Source organism: Pimephales promelas, chromosome 11 (assembly GCF_988280905.1).
Source record: "Pimephales promelas chromosome 11, fPimPro1.hap1.1, whole genome shotgun sequence".
Taxonomy (NCBI): domain Eukaryota; kingdom Metazoa; phylum Chordata; class Actinopteri; order Cypriniformes; family Leuciscidae; genus Pimephales; species Pimephales promelas.
Genome location: NC_142779.1, coordinates 30,527,449 through 30,555,361, shown reverse-complemented (window position 1 = coordinate 30,555,361; position 27,913 = coordinate 30,527,449). Strand labels below are relative to the sequence as shown.

The 27,913-nt window shown below is 37.3% G+C and overlaps 2 protein-coding genes across 3 annotated transcripts; one reads left to right on the top strand and one right to left on the bottom strand.

The window, feature by feature from the left end:
• Positions 1 to 16,528, top strand: oit3 (oncoprotein induced transcript 3). Its single transcript, XM_039673905.2, has 9 exons — positions 1 to 172; positions 3,919 to 4,293; positions 4,385 to 4,498; positions 9,039 to 9,161; positions 9,247 to 9,369; positions 9,457 to 9,617; positions 13,627 to 14,039; positions 15,766 to 15,865; positions 16,007 to 16,528. Exons 1-9 carry the CDS (start codon positions 118 to 120, stop codon positions 16,169 to 16,171), a joined length of 1,629 nt encoding a protein of 542 aa, XP_039529839.2. The 5' UTR covers positions 1 to 117; the 3' UTR covers positions 16,172 to 16,528.
• Positions 16,219 to 26,702, bottom strand: pla2g12b (phospholipase A2, group XIIB). 2 transcript variants are annotated; one of them, XM_039673906.2, is made up of 4 exons: positions 26,254 to 26,702; positions 24,322 to 24,410; positions 20,926 to 21,091; positions 16,219 to 17,597 (listed from the first exon to the last, which is right to left on the bottom strand). In XM_039673906.2, exons 1-4 carry the CDS (start codon positions 26,600 to 26,602, stop codon positions 17,479 to 17,481), a joined length of 723 nt encoding a protein of 240 aa, XP_039529840.2. In that variant the 5' UTR covers positions 26,603 to 26,702; the 3' UTR covers positions 16,219 to 17,478. The 2 variants fall into 2 exon arrangements, with proteins under 2 accessions (XP_039529840.2, XP_039529841.2); XM_039673907.2 differs by having other exon boundaries at positions 24,334 to 24,410.
• Between the last annotated feature and the right edge of the window lie 1,211 nt (positions 26,703 to 27,913).

The window sequence follows — 27,913 nt, the reverse complement described above, 5'->3', positions numbered from 1 at the left end:
GATAACAGAGTCCACTATTAAACTGCAAAGCTCTTCCAAATACTTGAAGTGTCAAGACTGGAATGACAAGATATAGCCTGAATTTCTCACGAAATAAAATCCTCTCTACCAAAGGACATGCTTTTCACTTTGGTTGTTCTTTTACAAGCTGGGAGTAGTGCACAGGCCATAGGTAAGCACTTGTTTTACACTGCTTATTATTAATATGAAAATATTGTGCGTATCACTTGAGCTTCATTCTAAAGGATGCTATTTTGTTATTGTATTGATATAACCACATTTTCCATCTTTTAAAGAGTGTTGTGGGTGGTTGCTAGGGTGTTGCAATGCAGTTGCTAAGGTGTTCTGAGTGGTTTCACTGTGCTGCTATGTGGTTGCAAGTAGGTATTATCTTATACTGGTCCTTCCCCAAAGTCTTTATGATATTCTGGTCTCTAGATATGTTTCAGATAACTCCTTCGATGAAAATCATGAATCGAAAGTATCGTACTGTAGGTACTGAGTTATGTTCAATATGAGCAATAGTAATAATGATGTTTTCCTTGTGAAAAACATTTAATAAGTGAAAGATATGGCTGATTAATATTGAATGGTTTACTTTCCTCACACAAGACATCTAAATTAGGTTACACTTTATTTGAAGGTGACATTGTTACAGTGTAATTGCATAAATAAGAACTGAGAGTAACATTTTATTTTACAGTGTCCTAATTATAAATGATGCATAGTTACATTCAGCTAACCCTACAACAAACCTAGGTTGGGTTTAGGATTAGTTGTTTGCGATTATACCTAATTTACTGTTATTACACTATGTCTCCTTAAAATAAAGTTAAGATTTTTTTTAAGATTTAGAGTTTTTTTTTTTTGTTAAAAGGATTAAGTACTTCAGTTAATATTCTATTCGGTTTAAATTTTTAATTGGTAACACTTATTTTAAGGGGACGTAGTTACACATTATGTACTTATTATAGTAATAACAGTAAAGTATGCATAATTAATTAATATTTCTCAGTACAATGCAACTACGTCACCTTAAAATAAAGTGTAAGGTTTAAATATTCTTGAAGAAATATCCTTAATTTCAGCATTGTTTAACATACCAAAAAATACCCAAGAAATGATCAATGTTTGAACTGATGTGTATGCAGCAGATGTGAAAGCGGACATGATTTATTATAGCGGTGTCCAGGAATACAGTGAGCAAACATTCTTGACCTGAACATCCGTTTCTCCTTGACCTCCAGCTGTTCTCATCCCTGATAGATAACCCTATCTACAGTCTGCATGTGCTGATAGAACTAAACTATTATTTACATTCAAAAAGATTTTGAGAAATGTCTCTAAGTGTAACATTAGTCTTTACTGCTGTCAATATTACAATAAACTCTAACCCTAACTACCAAATTTTGATGCACAACTAGGGATGAGTGATAACACATATCAACGGACATGTACATGAGGTGTTTCATATCAGAATATCAGATTGATGGGCCTCTTTTGCTCAGTCTCCTGCAGCCATTATGGACACCCACTCAGAATACCTTAGTAAACAAATGGCAACATCCTTTTTTCCTCCAGAAAATGCAAAATACACATTTAAATGCATAGATCATGTGTGGAAGGCAAATGTCATCCACCTGAACCTGCACAGAAAGCTCTCTGTTGTGATTTGGAGATATGGCCAGGGAGAGTTGATTCTAGGCCTGTGTAAATTCCCCGTGAACAGGGAACAGTGTGTTGTTGCCAATTTTTATTTGAACGGAGTTGATATTTTACCGTGGAAAAGATTCTCCCTCTATGCCTCATCAAGCGGCTGAATCCTGACTAATGGTCATTCACACTTTATGCTGCTTCATTTTTCATTTCCACATCAGAGCAGCTTCATATAAAGCTCATTTGTGGAGCATTGGGAGAGAGCAGCGGTGCAGTGCAGAGTATTGATTAGACGTCTTTTGAAATCTACCAACCAATTGAAGGAAAATAGTTTTGCACCGACAGATTTTATATTCTCACGATAGAGTGCAAGACTTCTTCTGTACTGCTTTAGTCATCTTGCTCAGATTAAAAACACATTTCTCGCTTTCCTCATACCACTTCTGAAAATACCTGCTTAAACCAGCATAAATTTCCATAATGGTCCTGAATGGTTAATCCCTGTTATTGTTAGTTGATGGTACACTCTAAAAAATGCTGGGTTGTTTTAACCCAATTTTGGGTTAAATATGGACAAGCTCAGCTGTTGGGTTAAATTTATTTATCCAACATTTGGGTTTGTCCATATTTGACCCAATTTTTAGAGTGTGGTCTAAAATGTGCAACAAAAATCAACTTGTTGATCAGCTCGTCATGCTACAAGTTAGTTGTAGGTTAAGTTGTAGGTTAGCACTTTGAGATATATTTGAAATGTAAAGTGCATTACAAATAAAATTATTATTATTATTAAGTGTGTGATTTCTTGCCTTTAGCATCACCAAATATTATCCAATTTTTGGTAACGCTTTCTATGAAAGCCATGCACTCTAAAAATGTTGGGTTGTTTCAAGTTTCAACCCAAATTTGGGTCAAATATGGACAAACCCAAATGGTGGGTTTAAAATGTAATTTAAAAAAAATACAGTTGAAAGTGAAAGTTGACGTTGGGTTCAAATATTAAATTACATTTTTAACCCAACATTTGGGTTTGTCCATATTTGACCCAAATTTAGGTTAAAACAACCCAGCATTGTTTAGAGTGAATTATAGCTCCATTCATACTTATCTAACTATTAATATTATTTAATATTTTATAAAGACATTTATAAAGACTCATGACCTATACTGCATTATAATATTTGATATTATATAGTTACATATATATTATTTTTATAATTACTCATGCATTTGTGTTTTCAATGCGAACGCTCATAATCAATTATATGACTGATTTATTAATACTTATAAATCAGTGTATGGTTCCATGAATGTATGCAGCCCGCATTGCTATAATGTATAATATAATTATATAAATTATATAATATAATTTCTGTCAAATAACGGAATATATTTTTATTATGAAGCTGTTGTGTTCTTATAAATACTTATTGTCAGTGATAATACAGTAAGCTCTATAAATGCATCATTGATGGCTTTAAGTGAAAGCATAGGATGCAATTTTCCTAAAGCAAATGTTAAAAAATCATGAAGATTTGCTCATTGTACATTGTAAATTATTTATTTATGAGTGTAACTAATGAACAATAATTCCTGTAATAAAAAAAACAAAGATTAAAAAAATATATATTTTTCAATGTTACATACCAACAAAAACTTCAATAAAATATTTTTTTAAGTATAATTTCAAACTGCTATAAGCAATCATGCACATGGCTGCAGAGACATATATTTTAACAAATTACTATTTGTGACCTCTAATTAACAAACATTCGCCATTAAAGCCATAATTGATAACTAATTGGTACAGCAAACAAGCATCTCTGGAACTATTTTATAATTGATAATTTATAAATCAGTGTATGTTATGAGCATGTACATTGAAAAAGCAAATGCATTACATAAGCATAACATAATATAAAACTGTTTTAATAATGTAATAACTGTTCTTATAATGCAGTATACATTAATGAGTACTTATAAATTTGTATAAATGGGCATATAATTAGTTATAAGCATGCTTCATAGGAAATGTTACCGATTAATCTGTTAATCGCAATCTGAATTTGAATGATCCTGATATCAGTTCTTACTGGTGAAGTATGCAAACGTTATTAACATGACCCGATCTAACTTTGGTGAACAGATTGCCCCCTCCACATGTCTTACTTATAGTTGTCTCTGCATTTTAGAAGAGAGGAAAATATGTAGGTGTCACCCGTATGTAACAGCTAATCTGTTCTGACCAATTCTGTCATTGGTCAGTCCTAGATCCCTGCTCAGCGTATATCAGTCTGAACGAACCATGGCGGAATACAGACTACCATGTCAACAACTCTGCAGGAGTCCCTCTGTGCGACCGGCACGTGGCAGGGGAATGGTATCGTTTTACAGGGATGGCAGGGGATGCTATGCCAACCTTCTGTATCGATGAGAACCAGTGTGGTACCCATGCCCCCATCTGGCTGAATGGCAGTCACCCCCGCCCTAGTGATGGCATTGTTACCCTACCTGCTTGTGCTAGCTTCAATAATAACTGCTGTCACTGGACGGCTAGTGTGGACGTAAAGGCCTGTGCTAAGGGTTACTACGTCTACCGCCTACCCCGACCTTCAGTCTGCTTCCACGTCTACTGTGGCCGTAAGTCTTCCTAATGCCTCATTAGGTCTATCTGACATGTTGCTTAAGAATGGACCTCCATCAGACGGTTCCGTTATGTGTGTCGCCATAGATTTCTATGACATATGCGATGAGGTTGAGTGTAACGGAGCTGACTGCCCCATCGAGGCAGAATGCCGCTGTTCTGAGGGGACGGTTCTAGGCCCTGATGCGCAGACATGTCTGGGTGAGTAACAGTGTGGTCCAGGCCTGGGCAGGAGAAATGCTTGTAGAGCACAAGAGTTATATTGTGATAAGAATGAGAGAGGGCTTTTGCAGTGATGGGAAAGAGACCACAAGACTGCTGAGAAACAATCCATTAATGTGCAAAGTCGGCCAGCAAAATCAATGCCTTTTAAGGTTAAATAGAAGAGTGCAAATTATCCAGCAATTTTCAGGGTGTCTACATTTTTAAAGGAGTTTCTGTTGGTAAAATTAAGGATGCAATCTGTTGAAATTTGTCTTGCAGAACCCAAGTTGTTTATTTGCTCCCAATTGGTATTGTTGTGGTTACATCTCAGAATGAACGTAACATATGTTCACAAGTCTATCTTTTAAGGATATGCAGATATATACCTCCAGGGGTAAATGGATGTGCAAGACTGTAGGTCATGGGTGTCCAATCCTGCTTCTGGAGGGCCACTGTCCTGCAGAGTTGAGCTCCATCCCTGATTAAACATATCTAAACCAATAGAGAGGCTAAGTCCCGCCCCCCGCTTCCAGCTCATTGGACCTTATTTCAGAAAAAATGGTAGTCAATGGGGAGAGACAACTTATCTTTTTATTCTGTCTGAACTGTGCCCTGAATTACACATATGATGTTTGTCAATTTAAAAGATAATTCTGAAAGTCAAAAACGTCGCAGTTTGTCATAAAACAGAAGAGTAACATTTAGTTTTATGTGAAAATTGCTCAATGAACTACATTTCCCGGGAAGCGAAACAACTAGCGAGATCTGCTGCTCGCGTGTGTGCAGTCTGGTACAAAACACTCAGACATGACGGCGTAACGTTACGATTATAACGTAAGACTATAGAAACAATGACATTAGCTTCAGTAAAGTTAGCAGAAACACTTTAGAATACGGTTCCTTCGTTAATGAATAACTACACAAGAACTAATGAGTAACACAATATTAACAATCTAGTAACTATTATTAACTAACAAGAAACTCTGATTAACGAACTAGTAAGTAATAGCGCATAGACGAAAGTGGTAGTTCACTATTAAGTAACAACACATTCTCACCCCAAGGCGTCACCTTTGACCATGCTTCAATATTTGACGTTTTAGGCGCCCTTTAGCGTCACTTACATGACGCGATCCTACGGCGTCATTTAACTGACGCTAAAGGAAAGCGTCAGTTAGAGGACGCGGTTAGGTTTAGGTGTGGGGTGGGGGTAGGGTACACGCGATCCTAGGGCGTCATCTAACTGACGCTAAAGGGCGCCTAAAGCGTCAGATATTGAAGCATGGTCAAATGCTTCCCAAGGCGTCAGTTAGGTGACGCCTTGGGAGTGAGAATGGGCTGCAAGTAATCAATAACTACTATTTTTTTAATACTTCCCAGAGAACTACTGAAAAAGTTTATTAACAATCTAGTAACTACTATTAACTAAAATAAATTCTTATTAAAGAATTAGTAAGTAATAGCTCACAGATGAAAGTGTTACTAGATACTTCTGGGGGAATTACTAATTATTTGGATTCGTATTATAAAGTGAAGATCATTGGAACTAACTAGTAATTACTCAAGTGTTACTAAAGACATTTTCTAAAAGTATACTAAAGTTCACCAAAAATCTCAAACGGTTGCACTAATCATGACTAGATCATGTAGTAACACTTGAGTAATTATTAGTTAGTTCCAATGATCTTCACTTTATAATACAGATCCAAATAATTAGTAACTCCCACAGAAGTATCTAGTAACACTTTCATCTGTGAGCTATTACTTACTAATTCGTTAATAAGAATTTATTTTAGTTAATAGTAGTTACTAGATTGTTAATAAACTTTTTCAGTAGTTCTCTGGGAAGTATTAAACAAATAGTAGTTATTGATTACTTAATAGTGAACTACCACTTTCGTCTGTGCGCTATTACTTACTAGTTCGTTAATCAGAGTTTCTTGTTAGTTAATAATAGTTACTAGATTGTTAATATTATGTTACTCATTAGTTCTTGTGTAGTTATTCATTAACGAAGGAACCGTATTCTAAAGTGTTACCAAGTTAGCTTCATTCATTGAGAGAAAATGTGCACCTTAGGGGTTTGTAGTCTTTGTTTTTACGTATTTTCACAGTCTTATATATCAAACTGTGACTTTCTTTACTTTAAAATGTTTTAAATTGACAAATATCATGTGTGTAATTCAGGCACAATTCACCTTTGGCTAAGCCACACCCTAGAATGTAGATTGACCAATCACAGCGTAGCCAAGAACGAGCTCCCACACAGGTCAGACACTTTTTCATAGCGCTTCATTGGCTTTCACCACAGGCGTCTCATATTTTTGGTCTCGGCAGGCTATTACCGTCGTAGTTTTATCCAAAATATGGTGAAACGTTGTGCCTCGGGCATTTGTAACACAGATACGTGTTTCCCAGAGAGGTTGGAGGGGGGTGTCTGTTTTTTGCCTACCCAAAACCGAAGTAAAATCCTGACTTAGGCTCTCTATTGATCAATGTGTTTAGGATTATTCTAAACTTCCAAGCTGATGGGTTGGAGCAGGTTAGACCTAAACTCTGCACATTGGCCATCTAGGAGCAGGATTTGATACCTGTGGTGTAGGGCCAAGTATCCTGACACAATCTGAAACATTGTTCAAAGAAAATGTACTTCAAAGATCATCCAAACTTCTGTTTTTACTTAGCTTGGGAATTCGCCTTAATTTTGAAGAGTCAGAGTCATCAAATCCTTCCTTAATTTGCATAAAGAACACATTGCATGAAGCAGTTCTGCTTCATAAGCTGGTAAGAGAAAGTGTCAAATTTAAATGCTGTATTGAAGGGCAAAGATATAGTAGGACAATAATGAGTAAATGGAATAAGTGAAAACAATTAGATGTAATTGAATGTGTTCATTTACTGGATTGGACGTAATTAAGGACAGCAAGCCCTCTGTCTCCTCATTGATCTCCTCTCTCGCTTGTCTTTCAGTTTTTTGCGTTAGTATTCCATTACCTTTTCATACGGTGACCGAGAGGGTTCAACGTCCTGCAATTAAAGAAAGCACATGCAAATAGAAAAAAAAAACCACCAGGAAAATCAGTTTGACAACACATATGCCGCAACTACTCACAATGCAATGCTTAAAGGGTTAGTTCACCCAAAAATGAAAATTCTGTCAGTATTTACTCACCCTCATGTTGTTCCAACCTCGTAAGACCTTCGTTCATCTTCGGAACACAAATAAAGATATTTAAGATGTTAAGATCACTCCTGCATACTACACTCTAAAAAATGCTGGGTTGTTTTAACCCAATTTTGGGTCAAATATGGACAAACCCAAAATGTTGGGTTAAAAATGTAATGTAAAAATTTAACCCAACGGCTGGGTTAGTCCATATTTGACCCAAAGTTGGGTTAAAACAACCCAGCATTTTTTAGAGTGTAGTCAGGCTTCTTGAGGGAATGACTTGCTGGCCTCGAAAAGTCATTAAAGGACATCGTTAAAATAGTCCAAGTGACTACAGGGGCTCAATCTTAAGATTATCAAACGACGAGAACATTTTTGTGCGCAAAAACAACAAAAATAACGACTTTATTTCAACTATTCGTTTATTTCTCCCTCTGCCTCGAGTCAGGTTACTAGTTTAATAGCGTAAGCTTCTGTTATTGTACGTCACACGCATCACACACATGACCAGCGTCGGCCAATAGTGAGCCTACTTGTGACGTAGCTCTATGCCATCACACTACGTTAACTGACTACAGGCCCATAGAGAAGGAAGTGAATAGTTGAAATAAAGTCGTTATTTTTGTTTGTTTTTGAACAACATGAGGGTGAGTAAATACTGACAGAACTTTCATTTTTGGGTGAACTAACCCTTTGACTTGCTGGAGTTTCTTCTATTTCCATGTGCTTTCTTCAATTGTAGCACATTGAGCCCTCTCGGACACCATATTTTTACCCTCTCCACGAACAACTCATCTAATCAATGACTATTCCAATCCCAGCAGAACATTAATGACTGGCTTTGTTGCAAAACCGTGATCTCCCTAAAGAGGGGGCATGTTATGGCAGAACAACGCATTCTCATCCCAAAGCGCCATATACGACGCTTTTGCAAAAGCGTAAATATCCAACGCACATGGCACCCTTTAACGTCTAATGAGACGCTTCGGTTATGGTTAAGTTTAGGTATGGTGTAGGGTAAGGGTTAGACCACTAGGGGGCGCCTTCTGCCCAAATATATCTGCGTCTCATTTTACGTTAAAGGGTGCCATGTGCGTTGGATATTTACGCTTTTGCAAAAGCGTCCCATATGGCGCTTTGGGATGAGAACGGGCTCGGCAGAATTGTGTCGCTCCTGAAAGGTTCCTCAAAGATGTAGTAGCATTGCATGTATTCTTCGTAAAGAAGGTAATCCCGTGTGTGTTCCAAATCAGTCTTTTTCAGTTTGGATGCTGCCTCTGAATGTAGACAGCAGGGCAACTCACTAGGTTTTAGAGCATCTGTTTTCAAGCATCTGTTTTAACTGTGATCTGGTGTGTTGTGTGTAAGATGTAAACGAATGCGAGAAAGGGAATGGAGGATGTGCAGAAGTATGCATCAACACCAAGGGCTCTCGTCGATGTGAGTGTGGACGAGGTAAAGTGCTGGATGTAGACGGGAAGACCTGTAAAGGTAAGAACATGGCAAGACAGAGCGTCCTGAACATGGGCAGACTTTCATTTAAGTCATGTATTGTGGTTTTTGTGGTTCTGTGTAGAGACCGAAGGATGTGACAATGTGAATGGAGGCTGTAGCCATGGATGCTCCCCAGAGAACGACTCATATTACTGTCACTGTCCCCGAGGTTTGACGCTGGGAGAGGACAAACAGACCTGTCAGGGTGAGCTGAACCTCTCTCTCCTGCCTTTTGTTCTTTTTCTGTCAGGGTTTGTAGACTTCACTTTGACATTTTTTTTTTTTTGTGCAGTCCCTGTGCAGTGTGATCCTAGTTCCATAGAGGTCTCGGTTCCCAAAGACCTGGTTGGAGGACTTGAACTCTTTCTGTCTAACACTTCCTGCCGTGGCATTTCCAATGGCACTCACATTAACCTCCACTTTAGTCTGAAGACCTGTGGCACTGTTGTCCAGGTAAAAAAAATATTATGGATCTATCAATATTTGATTTGAAAGTCAACGTAAGATCTAGACCCTGTTTACTTCCGTAATGCGTGTTTTTGGTGTTATTGTGCATGATTAATAGATCTTCGTGATCTAATTATAAAGTTGCTCCATTTGTAAAAAGACTTTCCTTTTTAACTGACATTTCCTGTGCAAGTCTTGTGACATTCTCTCTCATATTTATGAGTTTGAGTGGGGAAAAGTAATGGCAGTGACAAAAACAAATAAACAAACAAACATAAACAGAGATGGCAAGACAAATGTCTGTTTGTGTGTTTTGTATTCACCATTAATTTGTTCCACTGAAGTTCGGTCTGGACTCGATCCATTGAGGAGAAATTATGATCAGTCAAAAAATGATCGGGCCAATCAAATTGCAAGGGCGGGATTTGTAAAATAAATTTACAGCGCATTCAATGTAATAGACGAACAGAAAACTGCAATCAAGGCATTTGTCGATCGGAAAGATATTTTGGTAACACTTTATTTTACGACCCGCAAACAACTGTGTAAGTACTAGGGGTTGAACGACTTCAGATTTTTTGAAGTCGACTGTTATGACATCAAAGTCGAGTCGACGTCGACTAGTCGCTGATGTCATTCATAAAAACACAAGAGATGTGACAGATTTGCAACATGCCACAATTTGCAATTAATTAACAGAAAATTATACAGACGCTGACAGCTCATAATGGGGCCGTTTACACCTGCACTTCATGCTTAATTACTGACCTGCGTTATCAAAACGATTCCATTACACCTGGTCACATAAATATGTTTTCGCATCCGATCTTCAACGCGCTATATGCAGATTTAACGGAGTTCACGTCACCAAAAGCAACATTAATGAGCTGCATTTTATTGATCATCAGCTAATTTCACAATCAAAGACCGCAATACGATAGACAGCACTGGTAAGATCATTTTGTTTCTTGACTTTTAAGGAAGATGATTGTGTGTTAAGCGTCTGTGACTTTCGTTTGTACTTTGATTTACGATAGTTTGTACGTTAATAGATGCTCAGCTGCGGTGCGTGTTCTTCGTCATGAATATAATAGCACAGGCTGCTCTCACACGTTTTATTTCAGCATTTTTGGGAGAAGTCCAATTTACATATGCGGTTTCAACAACCAGATGCCTTTACACGAGTCCAGTTTCGTCTGTAAAGCGGCCCAGACCTCCTCATGAAGTGAGCGATCGGATTTAAATCCGTCTCCAATGCGTTTCGAAGGGCATTTAGCTTACACCTGGTCTTTTCACGATCGGATAGCAATCAGATCACAGAAACACGTGAAGTGGCCAGATATAAAGTTAGCTAAACAGCCCGCTGTTTACATCATCAGGATGAAAAGAAAAAAAGCTATAAATAGACATCTGCACGTTAGTGATGGATCTGTAATACCAAATAAGATTCCTATTGATTGCGGGTGAATTAGATGCATTAATATGTAATAAATATATGAAAAAATAGGCTAATGTTTGAATGATTTTACAAGAGACTGATCTCATTTCCCAGTAAAACAGTGAGCGTGCGTCATGCTCTTACTTTCGTTTTCAACAATATAGTGGTGCTACGTTAGTAAAGTATTCCCATACATACGCTTTATGTGTCAATGCTGCTTTCTTGCTGCAATGACCCTCTGGGCTCTTCATCAGTTCATCAGGCCATATACTATTAAAATTAGCGCAATCATATAGTGTCACATGATCAACGCGACTAGTCGACGTCAAGCTAAAAGCGTCACGGCATTGCATTAAGGTCGACTAGTCGACTAATCGACTAGTCGGTTCAACCCCTAGTAAGTACACCGAAATTACGGTGTACATTTCTGTAATTATAGTGTACTTCCGCCTAAGTATAAGGGAACAATATGTTAAGTTTTGGGTAATAAAGGGGTAACAAACAGATATACAACCTGCAAATAACTTTGTAGTACACTGAAATTACGGTGTACATTTCTGTAATTATAGTGTACTTCCGTGTAGGTAGGGAACAATATGTAAAGTTTGGGGTAATAAGGGGGTAACAAGCAGATACAAGCAAATTATTTAATTAATCAAAAAATAACAGGTACCTATTCTGTTAATATATTCCAGGCAAAGATTGTACGTCTGTTGTTTATAAAATGTATCACATTTCTGGCAAAATATGTTCAGGGTAATTTTGACATCTGTGGGTTGAAAATTAAACACGCATAATATATATATATATATATATATATATGTAATGATAAAAATTATATTTATTGGCTTTTCTTACTAGATACTAGATTACAACAAAAGTCAAAATAATTTGTTTCTGCTATGATTTTAATTTAGACCGTACCATGTGGTAATTAGTACTCACCTTATTGAATTGCAATGACAAATGTCAGGGCAAATATACTGTGTAATTAAAACGTTTTTTTTTTTGATAACAGTACCTTTCTCTGTAATTACAGTGCAAATAGTGTTGTTTCGTATTGCTACATAGTAAGTAGCATTTGTTACCCCCTTGTTCCGTGTAGTTACAGGGTAAGTGTAACTCCTGCGGGCTGTAAATTAAAGTGGTGCTTGTTACCCCTTTATTACCCAAACTTAACATATTGTTCCCTTATACCTACACGGAAGTACACTATAATTACAGAAACGTACACCGTAATTTCGGTGTACTTACACAGTTGTTTGCGGGTCGTAAAATAAAGTGTTACCGATATTTTTGCCGTCCTTCCAACATGATTCGGCAAAAGTGTAACTTATCAGCTGGCTCCGATGGTCTCTAAGAAGATGGGACATAATGAAAAGCCTGTGGTCGTTGTGGTTTCTTCTTTGGTCGCACTCATGGAGGACCAAGTAAAAGAAGCAACACTCGGTATTTTACTTCTAAAATAAGCAAGTTATATAGTTGAAAACTACGCTATGCAAAGTACTTGACTTACTGTGTTTCTCTGATTGGCTGTAGGTCTACCGACTATCCAATTGAGTGCAGAGTTTTTTTTTCCTGTTTCGGTTAAGACACGCCTCATAATCAAAGCCCTATGGAGCAGTTTCAGACTCACATTCTGACTAGAATATGAGTATGACGAAGTCAGGCTAGTGCAGACATGTCACATGACTAAAACAGATTAGTTAGCATTAACCAATACACAAATAGTTGTTATGGCAATAACGTCAAATCATGCTAGAGTCAAAAAAGGACCCTTACTATTGGAATATATCATTCCAATGGTGAACTTGACCTTCAGCCAAGTCCTGGTCAAAAAGTCAAGTCAAATTTATTTGTATAGTGCTTTTCACAATTCGTATCATTTCACAGTAGCTTTGCAGAGAGTTATACTGTTATGTCAATAACGCCTTACCAAAATTTATGGTTACACTTTATTTCGATAGTCACTTTAGATGTTCTACTAATTGTAAGTGACTTTTCAACTACATGTCAACTAACTCTCATTAGAGTAGTAGTATATTATTGTAGACTGTCAGTAAACTGTTAGGTTATGGTTAGGTGTTAGGCTTTGGGTTAGGAGAATAAGTTTACTTGTAGTCGCCAAGTTACTTATTGTCAGTTGAATGTCTGTTGGGGGACCAACAAAATAAAGTGTTAGCAGATATTAAGTTGACAGTCTACTAATACTCTAATGACAGTTAGTTGCATGTAGTTGAAAAGTTACTTATAGTTAGTAGAATGTTTAAAGTGGACTATCGAAATAAAGTGTTACCAAATTTATTATAGAGTAAGCCTTAGGGCTAGACCTAAGGTCTCCTCAATAGTATAGTACTTGCAAGTTGCAAGGCAAGTGGTATTCTTTGAAAAACCACAACAAGCTCACATTCAGGTCTGGTTCCATTCACTGCAGCCCTAATGGATACAATCCCAGCCTACCATGTCACTTTACTGAAGGAAAATTGATGGGAAACAGTCTTACATGTTGACTTACAAAATGCTTGATAGTTCTTTGCGAATGTAGTGGAAAATCCTTTACCTTTCTCTCTGCTTTAGGTGATTGATGACAAAATCATTGGCACCAACTTGGTGACAGGGTTGCCCCGGTCCAGTCCCAGCAACAATGGTGATCTGATCGTGCGCACCAGTAAACTACTGCTGCCAATTACGTGCGAGTTTCCGCGGCAGTACGAAGTGTCAGATGGATACCTGCCGAGTCTGAGCAAAACAGCGCTGGAGTTAGCGGGACACAGCGAAGGGATATTCCCCTTCAGTTTGGAGCTGTTTAAAAGCGCAGAATTTTCTGAACCGTACAACCAACCTCCTCAACTGCATCTGCGTGACTCGTTGTACTTCGGCGTTGAGCCTCGAGAGCGGGTGGATGGCCTTGCTGCCTTTGTTGAAAGCTGTTTTGCCACACCTGGTCCCAAGGCTGACCAGGCCTTAAAATATTACCTCATCAAAGATGGGTAGGTTTTCAAAAGAATTCAAATATGAAGGGATACTGTTCTGTATGCTCCCAATACCACACTGTATACTCCATGACTGGTGCTATAAGTAAGCAAGGCTGAAGGGCGTTGTTAGGCTCGACACGAATTAGCAACCCCTTCAGCTGTTACTTCTTCAGATACAGCACTTTCCTCGAGTACCTTTTTGATTTTTATAATGCGGTTACCACACAATAAAAATATTAAAGTAAAAAAAAAAATATTAGTGCAACATTCATTAAGTAATATCACTAAAAGCCTTCCTTTCGCTAGAAAAAAAATAGTCCCTGACCATGAACAGCAACAAAGCTCCAATGTGTAATATGCATGAAAGCTCAAATAAAAACAACATAGGAACCGCAGTGTTGCACAGTGATAAATAGAACTGTTGGGTGAAGCGGTCATAGCCGTGTTTTATCATGAATAAAGCACAGCTATCAACCAATCAGAATCAAGGATTGGAACTAACCGTTTTATAAGTCATTTCCCAGACAGCAAACTGACATTGAATCAACGTGGAAACGACGTCTCTCATGACATTGAAACAACGTTGATTATGCTCATCGAATTAACGTTGAACCAACGTCGGACGCGGCATTCTTCAAAGCTAAATGAAAATCGAAAATTGGTTTGCTTTCATAACGTTGAAACAACGCGTTGATTTCAAGTTGATTTTCCGTTAGTTTTGAAATAATGACGCGTCTGATGTTGGTTCAACGTTAATTCGATGAGCAAAACAATGTCAGATCAACGTTGTTTCGATGTCATATTTCCACGTTGATTCAATGTCAGTTTGCTATCTGGGTTTATTACATGGCTCTGTGGAATGCTTGATTCTGATTGGTCAATCCAACGGTATGTACTGTATTCCCAGATAACAACTTCTGAAAACAGGTAACACAGACTCTTCCGAGTTACTGAAGTCAGCAGCGCTATACGCTTGCTATGAATGTTTTTTCTTTGTGGAAGTTTTGCATTTGTTTAGCTAATAAAACATAAAAACTCAGTTGAATCAATATTTTGTGTACATCTACTTAATTATGCCATCCAGTATCGTGGACTTTCTCTCTCGTTTCATATAAACGTTGCGCCGCCATTTTGTGACTACTGTTTTGTAGACTACACTTTAGGATTAGTGTGAGATAAAAACAGTACGATTTTAAAACAATTTAACCTGAAATCAATATTTCTTATCTCCATATTTATGTGGCGAAATGCTGTGTAATACAGTGGTATGATTGTATCTCTTAAATGTCCGTCTAGTTTGAACTTGCCGCGCTAGCAACTGCTGCGTTAGCAACTGTTCTCTCCACAGAAGTTTTGCGTTTAAAGACCTAATCAAATATTCCAACTCGGATCAATAGTTTGTGTCTAATTATTTACTTATGTGGCAAGTAGCCGAGTAATACGCAGGATAATGTGCATTATCCCTTACAATTTTGCTAACTTCAACTAGCCACTGAATTAGACTGTCCTATCCCCTCTACCACAAGATCCCTCTCCAAAACCTGAATATAAGGCACAGAGAAATAAAAGGCACAGATGGTGTTTTCTGAATTGCTTAAAAAAAATACACCTGAGTGTTATGTCATATCTATCGGTATAATTTATGTGTGATATTTTGAGGAAATTTGCTTACAGCACTTTTACACAAAGGCAGAGTCTATATTTAGGGACTGTCGTGCTTTAATGGCCTTATGTTTCCCAGCTGCATTTCAGACGAAACAGTGCGTCAGCTTTCGGCTAAAGACCAGCTCTCCAAACACTACCAGGTCCCCGTCTTCAAGTTCATCGGCAAGGACAACAGAGTGAGTAGGGATCAGATGCATGCTGGGAAATTCAGCTGCCTTGTTTGTCCTATGCATGTGTGCTAATGAGGTGGCTATAATGAGTGTGGCTGAGAACGAGTGGGTCATTAAATGAGTTATTTTATGCGTACTGTGTGTTAGGAGGTGTTCCTGCATTGCCGTGTGCTGGTGTGTGGGCAGGCACAAGGGGAATCTCGCTGTACGCAGGGTTGCAGAAAGCGCTTGAGGCGACATCTCTGGACCGACCAGCACCAAGAGCAAGACGTCCTGTCCAGCGGACCCATTCTGATACTGCCAGACCCATGAGACCACACACATCTATAACATTTCTACATAAAGAAAACAACGCCATCTGCAGGCAACTTTACTGTATTTAAATACATGCAAACTAGTAATCTTACATTTATGAGTAATAAGAAGCATGTAATATAATGCTTCCTTCCACTGCTTCTGACACTATAAACCTCATTTACCAGACCCAAATATGCATTTACTGTAGGTGATGATGTGTTTGCAATTAATAGTCTGAGCATTTCAATACAGCTTAGGACATGACATGGCATTTTACACATGGATAATTTGCATTTACTGTATGTTCAATTCTGTTTTACTAATGGGGAAAATAAAACGATTTAACAGCAAATAAAGGTCATTTTAACAGTCTGTAGTCACATAGTCTCTCACAGGGTAATAAACATTCCTGTGTAACACTGTTCAACACTCTATTCTACATGTAATTACATTTAAAAAAAAAAAAAAAATTGTACTATTTGGTTTAGGTTAACATTTCAGTTTTCAGCATATGACATTCAGACAATTAAACAATGTTGTTTAAATAAATATCACTACCCTACTGAGGCTAACCCCCAACCCCCCACCCCCCTTTTGATTAGGCCACAATAAAACAACAACTTAAGTTGGAGAATTAGTTTGGAACATTGTTTCTTAATAGTACAATTAATGTTAAAAAGGTATTTTGGGAAGTTTGTTTGGCAATTTTCCTGTTCTCTACATTCTAATGAGCTCTTTATTTAAATCTTTAGCATTAACTTTAATGAATACATATGTTTTTGTACATATGAAATTGAGACTATGGATATTCTCTTCCTATATAACAAACCCATACACAAGCACACACGCTACACATTTATGAGAACCTTTTACACACAATATAAAATCTTTTGTGTTTATTTTACTAAATTGGATCCATTAAGCACCAGGGTTACTGGGTGAATCTCATGAGCATGTTAAGAACATGTAATGGTCATATTTAACCCCAAAAATATAAGTTAAAAGTTACTTATATTTAGTTAAGTAACTTTTAAAAAGTTAAAAATTCTCTTGCTGCAATGCAAATAAACTAAAGATACATAAATTAAATTATATATATATATATATATATATTAGTAGTAGTAGTAGTATTTATATGACACAATAGTATGATAAATATTATAATAATTAGAATCTAGAATAAAACTGTTAAATTTTTGTGGTGAAATGTGACCTGGGTGTGTTTTAATGAGATTCATGGTTATGCTGACCCATTATGTGGAGTAGTTTAAACCTGTAAAGTTTTTATATGTGTTGAATGTGGTGTTTCTGTGGTTAGGTCTTCACAGCTCATCCTTCTCTTCTCCTTCACAGTAGCAGGATGACCTCTGGCCGTTCATGAAGGGCCTGCAGCCCAAAGTCCACACAGTGTTATACATGGTATCCGCAAAGGTCTCGCATGCTAGAGAGAGAGAGAGAGAGAGAGAGAGAGAGAGAGAGGATATATATATATATATATATATATATATATATATATATACTGCATACTTGCTTTTCACTATTCCCATAGTGTATGATTGCAGAAAAAATATGTTGGTATTGAACGTTTATGGACCAACAGATTTTGTGTGAAAATAAATCATAAAAGTGGTTTATTATGCTTATTATGCAAGGCTCACCAGCATGGGGCAAAAGGCACACAGCATTGACATAAAAACTTGAGCAAAAATAATGTGTTTTTAATCCTGTCTAACTTTATACTTGTTCAAGACTTGTTCATCACTTTAGCAAAGTTTGCACTATTTTCTGTTTGTTTTGAAAATAAAAGAATTATTTTTTTGTTCAATAAATATACTATCATTTAAATATATTAATACAATACATATTTTAAAAATACAAAAACTAAACTATTTTAAAAAAGAGTAAAGATTCTAAAAGCAATGTATAAGATCCCACAACAATTTTATTTAGATGTACAGTAGTAACATTAAATCATATTTTATTATATTATATGATTAGCCATTATTAAATTACTATATAATTTTAAATATGATGATTTCTTTATAAATATGGTGATTATCTGTAAGGTGGGCTCCCAAACTTAATATATGATATCTGAATTTAACCACGTCATGTCAACAAACGGTAAAGTCAGCCAGATATTTATTATCATGTTAATGATTGTGCCTTTCCCCCCCAACAGCCGGGGCGCCTTTTACCCCAAATACCAAACTTTCACATATTCTTCCGTTATTGAAAAACTGTTTGTTTTCAAGTCGCTTGAACAAAACTGCAAATCATTAACAAGACCTTTGTCTCAAATATTCATTAATTTTAGCGATTTACTACAACGTTAATATATATATATATATATATATATATATATATATAAGTGGCCCTAATACCTGTGAACTTACATGGTTACTAGATATGTACTAAGTATGTAAGTACAGTGTAAGTACACATTGGTACATAGTATTTACAGCTGTAATATTTGTGTAACTACACAAATGTAATAACACACTGAAAGGTATGGGTGAGTACAAATGTGTAACAGGACATTAGTAACAACACTTTTTTCACTAAGTGTAACAGGCACTATGTAACTACATTTTGTAACAACAATGTATTTACACACGTTCTTCCACTTCCACACAGTCTTCAATACTGTAGTTACTAGTTTGGAAGGCACTGAAACTCCACTGAAATCATGATAATTCCTTTGTGTATACCATGTATTTATTGTATGACTGGCAGGACTCGCGCTGAATTACAGCTAAAGTTTCCCCCTGTGGTATCAGTGTACTGTACTTACACAGTAACTCCTCAGTAACTCTGCACTTGATAGAATGTGTTAAACAATCATAACTTACTGTGTATAATAAAAACAACCAAACCTCTGTACAACTCTGTATTAACAGTGTACTTACATGGTAACTCCCCAGGAAGTGTCTACTTAACATAAAGTGTAAAAGGGCCATAACTTACTGTGTATAGTAAACACACCAAAACTCTGTACAACTCCGTATTAACAGTGTACTTACACGGTAACTCCTCAGGAAGTGTCTACTTAATATAAAGTGTAAAACGGCCATAACTTACAGTGTAATATACAAAACCCAAAGCTGTGTGCAACACTCTATTAACAGTGTTACATGGTAACTCCTCAGTAACTCTGCACTTGATACAAAGTGTAAAACGGCCATAACTTACTGTGTATTATACAAAACCCAAACCTCTGTACAACTCTGTATTAACAGTGTACTTACATGGTAACTCCTCAGGAAGTGTCTACTTAACATAAAGTGTAAAAGGGCCATAACTTACTGTGTATAGTAAAAACACCAAAACTCTGTACACTGTATTAACAGTTTACGTACACGGTAACACCTCAGGAAGTGTCTACTTAACATAAAGTGTAAAAGGGCCATAACTTACTGTGTATAGTAAAAACACCAAAACTCTGTACACTGTATTAACAGTGTACTTACACGGTAACTCCTCAGGAAGTGTCTACTTAATATAAAGTGTAAAACGGCCATAACTTACGGTGTAATATACAAAACCCAAAGCTGTGTGCAACACTCTATTAACAGTGTTACATGGTAACTCCTCAGTAACTCTGCACTTGATACAAAGTGTAAAACGGCCATAACTTACTGTGTATTATACAAAACCCAAACCTCTGTACAACACTGTATTAACAGTCTACTCACGTTGTAACTCCTCAGGAATGGTCCACTTGATGCAGTGTAAAACGAATTCAACTTAATGAGTAATATAAAAAAAAACACAAACCTCTGTGCAACACTGTATTAACAGTGTTACATGGTAACTCCTCAGTAACTCTGCACTTGATACAATGTGTGAAACGGCCACAACTTACGGAATCATCATGATTTCAATGGAGTTTCAGTGCTTATTGAAGACTGTGTGGAAGTGGAAGAACGTGTGTAAATACATTGTTGTTACAAAATGTACTTACATAATGCCTGTTACACATGTGTACTTACTCTAGTGAAAAAAGTGTTGTTACTAATGTCCTGTTACACATTTGTACTTACCCATACCTTTCAGTGTGTTATTACATATATGTAGTTACACACATATTACAGCTGTAAATACTATGTACAAATGTGTGTACTTACATACTAAGTACATATATAGTAACCATGTACAGTAAGTTCACAGGTATTAGGGCCACTTAATATAAAGTGGGACCGATCAAAGTAGTGCAGAATCAACTTTGCATTGCTGCCCGTGATCGCATCAGGGATCAGCCAAAAATTTATCTGCGTATTAAAATTGATCTCCGTCCACATTAAAACGACTGAAAAAGTGGATCACGTGACTAGTCACCAACACTGGGAATGCACGTGCCGGTGTAAACAGTGGTTGACGAATCAGGCAAGGACACGTCATGACTGATGACACCCAATCATTGAGCCGAGGGTGAGCCTCTGCGTCATCGTTTCTAAAGTCCTCCGTTTTGTCCTTTCTTCACTAAAACGCCCTCCAGAGATTCAAAACGCAAAACGGAGCTGAAGCGTTCCTAAACTTCTCTGTTTAGCTGTTCATTTTTTCCGCTTTAGTCTAGACAGGAGGTGCAAACGTAGCAAAAGGTCTCCGTTTTTAAACGAAAATGCAGTAGTGTGGACAGGGCCTGCATTATGGGATTGGCTTCTTGCATTAGAAGTGTCCAGGTACCCTTTGGAATAGCTTATGTGTCTCAGCTCACTAGGTTTTGTAACAGGATTGAAGTGTGTATTGCATATGTGAGTATTTCGCACCTTCAACCTTTGACATGAGGCCCAGGCTCTTCTTCAGGTCAGCACAGATGCTATGGAGGCACCAGCGGAATTTGGTGTCACAGCGGTACTTGTTAGAGCCACAGGTTTCATAGCAAATGTCCAGCTGGTTGCAACATTTGGTCATGGCTGGAACACCCATATCAAACTGTGGAGTAACAGCACATTACACAACATGCGCGTTAGAACTTTTACAGTCTGGTCCAAAATAAACCAATTAACTAAAAACTACCATTGGTATTACTGTTGTACTAAAACCAGAGTAATACACTACAGTGCTGTCTAATAAATACAGTAAGAGAGGAATATGCAGTATAAGGAAAATGGGTTACGATTTTAGTTGTACTGTTAACAAACCAGCGCAGTCTCATCCCAAACGTTGGGACGTCTGGTGACCATACGTCAACATCCGCCTTTTAGGGTACCCTTAAACGTCGGTATGATGACGTTATCGGATCCTAACCCCTAAACCTACCCCGTCACCTAACCGACGTTAAAGGTAAAGCATCAGTTGTACGTATGACAGCCCGGGATCGTCATGTAACCGACGTTTAAGGGTACCCTAAAAAGGCAGATGTTGACGTATGGTCAAAAGACGTCCCAAGGCGTCAGTTATATGACTTCTTGGGATGACACTGAACAAACAAACACACACGTGCAGACACACAAAGAACTTGTTAGTCACAAAAAAATGGAACTACCTGTACATCCTTTCAATTCCCAACTCATATTACAATGTTATGTATTTTAAGTCTATACATGTCAAGTCAAGTCACATTTATTTATACAGCGCTTTTTACAATACAGATTGTATCAAACCAGCTTTACAGAGATAACACGAAATTGCAATAAAGTTCATTCAGTGATGTTTCATTATTGTTGCAATAAAGTTATTAATTTAGTTCATATATATATATAGCTGCTCAGCTCAGTTCAGTTCTCATATGATGGTGTCAATGCAGATCAATATTATTGTTGAATATTACAATAAATGTCCCAACTAAGCAAGCCAAAAGCCAATGACAACGAAGGCTGTTACATCGGTAATGATTATAAATGTACTTTATAAAGTAATTATATAACATTTTGCGATTTTAATTGCTTTGCAATGTAAGCAAAGACTGCAAATATACTGTATTATGGTAATACGCATGTTCGTTTTGTGCCAGGCTGAAAATACAAATTGATTTGATTTAGCCATGGTTTTTTAAAGGGATACTCCACTTTTTTTTGGAAATAGGCTCATTTTACAACCCCCCCAGAGTTAAACAGTTGAGTTTCACCGTTTTTGAATGTATTCAGACGATTTTCTGATATTTAGAAGAATATCAGTAACCAGACAGACAGTTTCTGGTCTCATTGACTTCCATAGTATATTCTTTTTCCTACTATGGAAGTCAATGAGACCAGAAACTGGCTGGTTACTGATATTCTTCTAAATATCAGAAAATCGACTGAATGGATTTCGAAAACGGTAAAACTCAACTTTTTAACTCTGGGGGAGTTGTAAAATGAGCCTATTTCCAAAAAAAGTGGAGTATCCCTTTAAGGGATGCTACAATGGTGGTTAGTCTCACATCTTAAATTATAATGTTGAAACATAAGACAATTACATTTGTCGCCCATACTAGAGGAGAATGCAGATATATTCCTTTTATAATTGCTTTCTAAGTGGACACCTTAAGCTTCATAATTATGACGAAAAGCCAGAAATTACACAGAGGGCTGTCCAGGAGTCTTGTGTGGAACGAATTTGGCACATTTACCTTCTTCTTTCCTGACAGTGATCTCATCAGCGCTTTGGCTGGATGCCAACTGTCCAGAACCTGTCGGATGTTCCCTCTCTCTTCAGAGTCCTTGCTAGTCTCTCAGGTTTAGGAGCCACATATTTGAAATTTTGTCAGGCCTTTAACTTAATGCTATAACTTAAAGGATTAGTTCACTTTTGAAAAAACTTTTGCTGATAATTTACTCACCCCCATGTCATCCAAGATGTCCATGTCTTTCTTTCCTCAGTCGAAAAGAAATTTAGGTTTTTGATGAAAACATTCCAGGATTTTTCTCCATATAATGGACTTCAATGGGAACCGGATGGTTCAGGTCCAAAAGATAGTGTTAATAACAGTTTCAGATGCAGCTTCAAATGTCTTTAAACGACACTAGACGATGAATAAGGGTCTTATCATGCGAAACGATCGGTTATTTCAAAGCTTATTCCAAAAATGTAACTTTTCTAAGGACAAATGCTAGCCTTTCTCCATTCTGTGAGGCGCGTTTGCAACGTCACGTAGTACGTAATTACGTTCAAAAGGTCACGGGCGACGTAGCCAGAAGTACAGAGTCAGAGTGTTTACAAGTTGAACGCATAGGTTGAACGTGAAAACTAACTCAAACGCCGTTTACAAAAAAGGAATTAAAAGGTAAAACAACGATGTCGGACGATTTTGATTCTGTACTTCTGGCTACGTCGCCCGTGACCTTTTGAACGTAATTACGTATTACGTGATGTTACAAACGCGCCTCACAGAATGGAGAAAGGCTAGCATTTGTCCTTAGAAAAGTTACATTTTTGGAATAAGTTTTGAAATAACCGATCGTTTCGCATGATAAGACCCTTATTCATCGTCTGATATCGTTTAAAGACATTTGAAGCTGCATCTGAAACAGTTAATAACTGTCTTTTGGACCTTGAACCATCCAGTTCCCATTGAAGTCCATTATATGGAGAAAAATCCTGGAATGTTTTCATCAAAAACCTAAATTTCTTTTCGACTGAGGAAAGAAAGACATGGACATCTTGGATGACATGGGGGTGAGTAAATTATCAGCAAAAGTTTTTTCAAAAGTGAACTAATCCTTTAAGGTCTGGTCCACATCGGAACTAATATGGCCAAGAACCACCCAGTTAGAAAGGAAGAGACAGTCTAAGTCTGATGTGAAGTATACTCAGTTTTTCAAAGTTGGCTTGTACTAGCAAGTCTAGTTGACTTGTTAGTACTAAATGCCTCAAATTATTACTTTTTTTTCATATTTAATGCCAACCTGGCAGATTTTCTAAAGGCCAATGCTTTATATAAGTCACTGTACTTTGAATCCCAAAGTCATTGATCAGTGCTTTTTTCCCATTTAAACAAGCAGGGCCACCTTTGTGTTATCAGATACACATTGCACAAAATGATCTAATTTTCTCTTCTTTCTAACTCTAACATGTAAACATTAACAGGTTGATTTCGATGGATCCTTTAATGATAAGTTTGATTGATTTGTTGACCAGCGCACACTTCATAGGCCGGACTCCCACAGGTCATTCATGGAGATGGTTCACATTCATGGTGGATGGCCACTGGTTAATGTTAGTAGAGATTAAGGGACACATACACTGTTCGGTACCTGGAAACCAAGAAGACTGGTGCTACAACCATCAGGCTCTGGCATCTGATAGCCAACACGAGGCTGAGGAGCTTTACCTGAAAAACAAAAATGATGCATTGGAATATAGAATATATCATATCTTTATTAATATAGAAGATTGTTAGTGATCTTCATTAGAATATATTTCACATAACAGTGGATTTAAGAATTTTGTTTACAAATTTGATGAAAATCTAAAGCAGATATACAGTATATTGATGTATCCACTAAGATTAAAGGTTGCAAAAGTTTTTTTTTTTTTTTTTTTTTTTTGCAGTGGTGCCATAGAGGAACCATTTTGGGTTCCCTAAAGAACCTTCCAGTAAACAATTGCTAAAATAACCACTTTCTTAGTGTGAAGAACATTTAAAGTTGCTTGGATGTGAAAGGTTATTCATGGAACAAATTTATTTTTAAAAGTGTATAACTATTTCTTGAAACCAAACTTGTAAGGGACAATGCAAAAGGCTGAATCTTAACAAGTGACACCATGTTTTGCATACTACAAATTTAACATTTGAGACCAAACATTTTTGCCCTGCAGATTCCTTTTTAGAATTTCTGTATACTGTTAAAGTCCCTGTAAAGTCAAAATTAAGTATGTGTTCTGAGTCTGTCATACCACAGAAAAATGTGTTACAGTTGTGTATCGCTTGCATATATATATATATATATATATATATATATATATATATATATATATACTGTATATATATATATATATATATATATATATATGTGTGATCAGTTTTTTTTCCAAAGCATCAAACCATTGTCTAAATAAAGTAAGATTTAATTAATTATTTTCTCTGTAACCATGTTAATTGCCTGGTTAATTACAGATAAATATAACATGTATGGAATGCATTAATGTATACATGGAGCATTCCAATTGACTGCATGGTGCAATAGTATAAAACATTTCCATGTTTGGTTTTCAGAGCAAGTTCTTTATCATTGCAAAAGAAGGTGACTCGGTCCATGGAATATTAGTTTCATTATAAGATTAGACACTACAACTACTCTATTATCTTAGCTTTAGCATTCAGTCGAGGCTCAATTACCAAATGTTCAGTCACAGTGTGACTTATGAACCCTCATTAAGTATTATGCAATTATTGTGCTAAAACTGTGCATAGGCCGATACCGATGATTCTCGGGCAACATTAAACATTAAGAATAATGAAAATGTGCACTTACTCATGTATGTATATGTACAATGTATGGATTTGTTCTGGTTGCATAAAGTTATATTAATTTGCATTCCATTTACACTTTTTTTTTTTTTGAAAAATAATGCAAAGAGTGCAAGTCTGTCATTCTGAAACCAGAAAAGTAATATAAAGGAGTCAAGGTATCAGTGTTGTCAGTGTATCCTGTAGTGGCGTGATCTACTTGCCCAATGCCACTGTATCTGTCAACATGAGGACTGAGTGCAGATCAGTGAGGGCATGTTTCAGATGGTTCAGCTTATCAACAAAATGAATTCTGTTTTTCATTAGTATCACACATTAGTTAATATTCAACTCTGAACTTAGCTTTGTAAGCTAAACTAAGTTTTACTACCTAAGCTTAAACGCAGTTCATCCAAACATTAATATGAAATCATTATTTATTCACCTTCCTTATACTCTCTTATTTTTAATGGAACACAAAAGGATGTGCACACTCTTCTTTAACATTCAATGACAGTTCATGGTGAACACATCTAAAAAGATCCAAAAAGTATCATAAAAAGCAATCAATATGACCTCTTTTGGAAATATACAGTCTTGACCACTATGAACAATCAACATTCCTCAGATGATGAGTAAATCATTTTATAGTCAAAAGCATATAGTGTGACACAATCTCAGAAGTGTAACCCGATGTGCACTGAGACGATACTATTTCACTTACCATGTCTACAGCGGTACTGACACACACCATCCCGGCCTCCCATCAGCTCCAGTATAGAGTCAAAATAGCCATTCACTGCCTGGAAACTCCCTCTTATAGAACCGAAGCCCCAGTCTGAATCATCCTCAGATTCTTGTGTGGTACTCTGGGTCTCTGAAGGTTTTCCCTCAACAGGGGCATCTGCCATCAAGATGTGCTCTGCATCTACATCTGGGGTATCACCAGCTTGAGCTTCAGGTAAAACTGACCCATCAGCAGGCGAATCCTCTGCAACAGAGGCCTGGATAAGTGTGGCAGCCAAGCCTGTGGAGATACATAGCAGAAGCAACGGCAGCGCGCGTGGAAACATGATCTGACAACAGGTCCTTGGAGGTCTGTGGGCTCCAAGGAGAAGGGGGAGACAGATGAAGTCAAAGCGTTTAGAGGAAAAGAGTGAGCAGCACAAACACACACTGTTGATAGTGCTTCGTGGAAGGGACTTTGACCTGTGATTAGATCAGGCAGACAGCAAGGCATTGATTGGTGCTAAGGTTAAAGGTAAGGTCCAATCTCTTGCTGAGGCTTGCTCTCTCGGTGAATCACAGACACACCAACCCTGTGTAATCGACTCTTGGCTTTCATTATCTGCAGGTCACACTTCACCTGCAAGATGATCTCCTGACACACACACAGTCATTTTATCTACAGAGCTCTCGTGTTTCAACTATTTTTGCCATTGATACACTGTTGGTAATCTCAAGGGACTAAGTCTTGATTTGGTCATGCGTAATTAGTATGAGCTATGGTGATTGTAAGATTACACTTGAATGCAGTGTATAACAAACATTTTTTTTATTTTCTGGATTTAAATCAATTTGGATCTTTCTTTTTTTTAAGAATTGAGTCATAAATGTCAATGTGATAGTTCTGTCAGTTTAGTCAGAAAAGACATATAGTGTCACAGCCCATTCTCACCCCCAAGGCGTCACTTAACTGACGCCTTGGGAAGCATTTGGACATGCTTCAATATCTGACGCTTTAGGCGCCCTTTAGCGTCAGTTTGATGACGCCGTAGGATAGCGTCATGTAAGTGACGCTAAAGGGCGCCTAAAACGTCAAATATTGAAGCATGGTCAAAGGTGACGCCTTGGGGTGAGAATGCGTTGAGTGTCAGGCTGAAGGAGCAGGCAGAATATTTTTTCAGAAATTATACAGGAGGTTGTAAGGATTTTGATTTAGAACCCTAAAAAAAAGTTTGTACAATATTTATGTGTGATTGACAAACTCAACATACCAGACAGCAACATAGTGTCAGCCCAACACTATCTCACGACCAATTCGTACGAATTCGACGCATGATTAAAAAGTGTCTAATTCGTACTAATTCGTACGACCTCACTCGTACTAATTCGTACGATTTGTCTAAACCCACGTGATGGTTAGGTTTAGGGGCGGGGTCAGGGGTAGGTCATTCGTACGAATTCATACGAATTGGCCAATTCGTAAAATATGTACGATTTAGCAAAATCGTATTAATTCGTACGAGTGAGGTCGTATGAATTGTTTACGAATTAGCCACTTTTTGATCATTCGTCGAATTCGTACGACTTGGTCGTGAGATCGGGTTGGTCAGCCCAGATCCGGCCCACGCGTGGAATCCACATGCTGAAATGTCAATAGT

Coding starts and splice junctions, on each gene's coding strand:
- oit3 (XM_039673905.2), top strand. CDS start 118: ATGCTTTTCACTTTGGTTGTTCTTTTACAAGCTGGGAGTAGTGCACAG. Junction 173..3,918: donor GAGTAGTGCACAGGCCATAG/GTAAGCACTTGT, acceptor GTCATTGGTCAG/TCCTAGATCCCTGCTCAGCG. Junction 15,866..16,006: donor TCATCGGCAAGGACAACAGA/GTGAGTAGGGAT, acceptor ACTGTGTGTTAG/GAGGTGTTCCTGCATTGCCG.
- pla2g12b (XM_039673906.2), bottom strand. CDS start 26,602: ATGTTTCCACGCGCGCTGCCGTTGCTTCTGCTATGTATCTCCACAGGC. Junction 24,411..26,253: donor TCAGTACCGCTGTAGACATG/GTAAGTGAAATA, acceptor TTTGTTTTTCAG/GTAAAGCTCCTCAGCCTCGT. Junction 17,598..20,925: donor CCTCATGTCAAAGGTTGAAG/GTGCGAAATACT, acceptor CTCTCTCTCTAG/CATGCGAGACCTTTGCGGAT.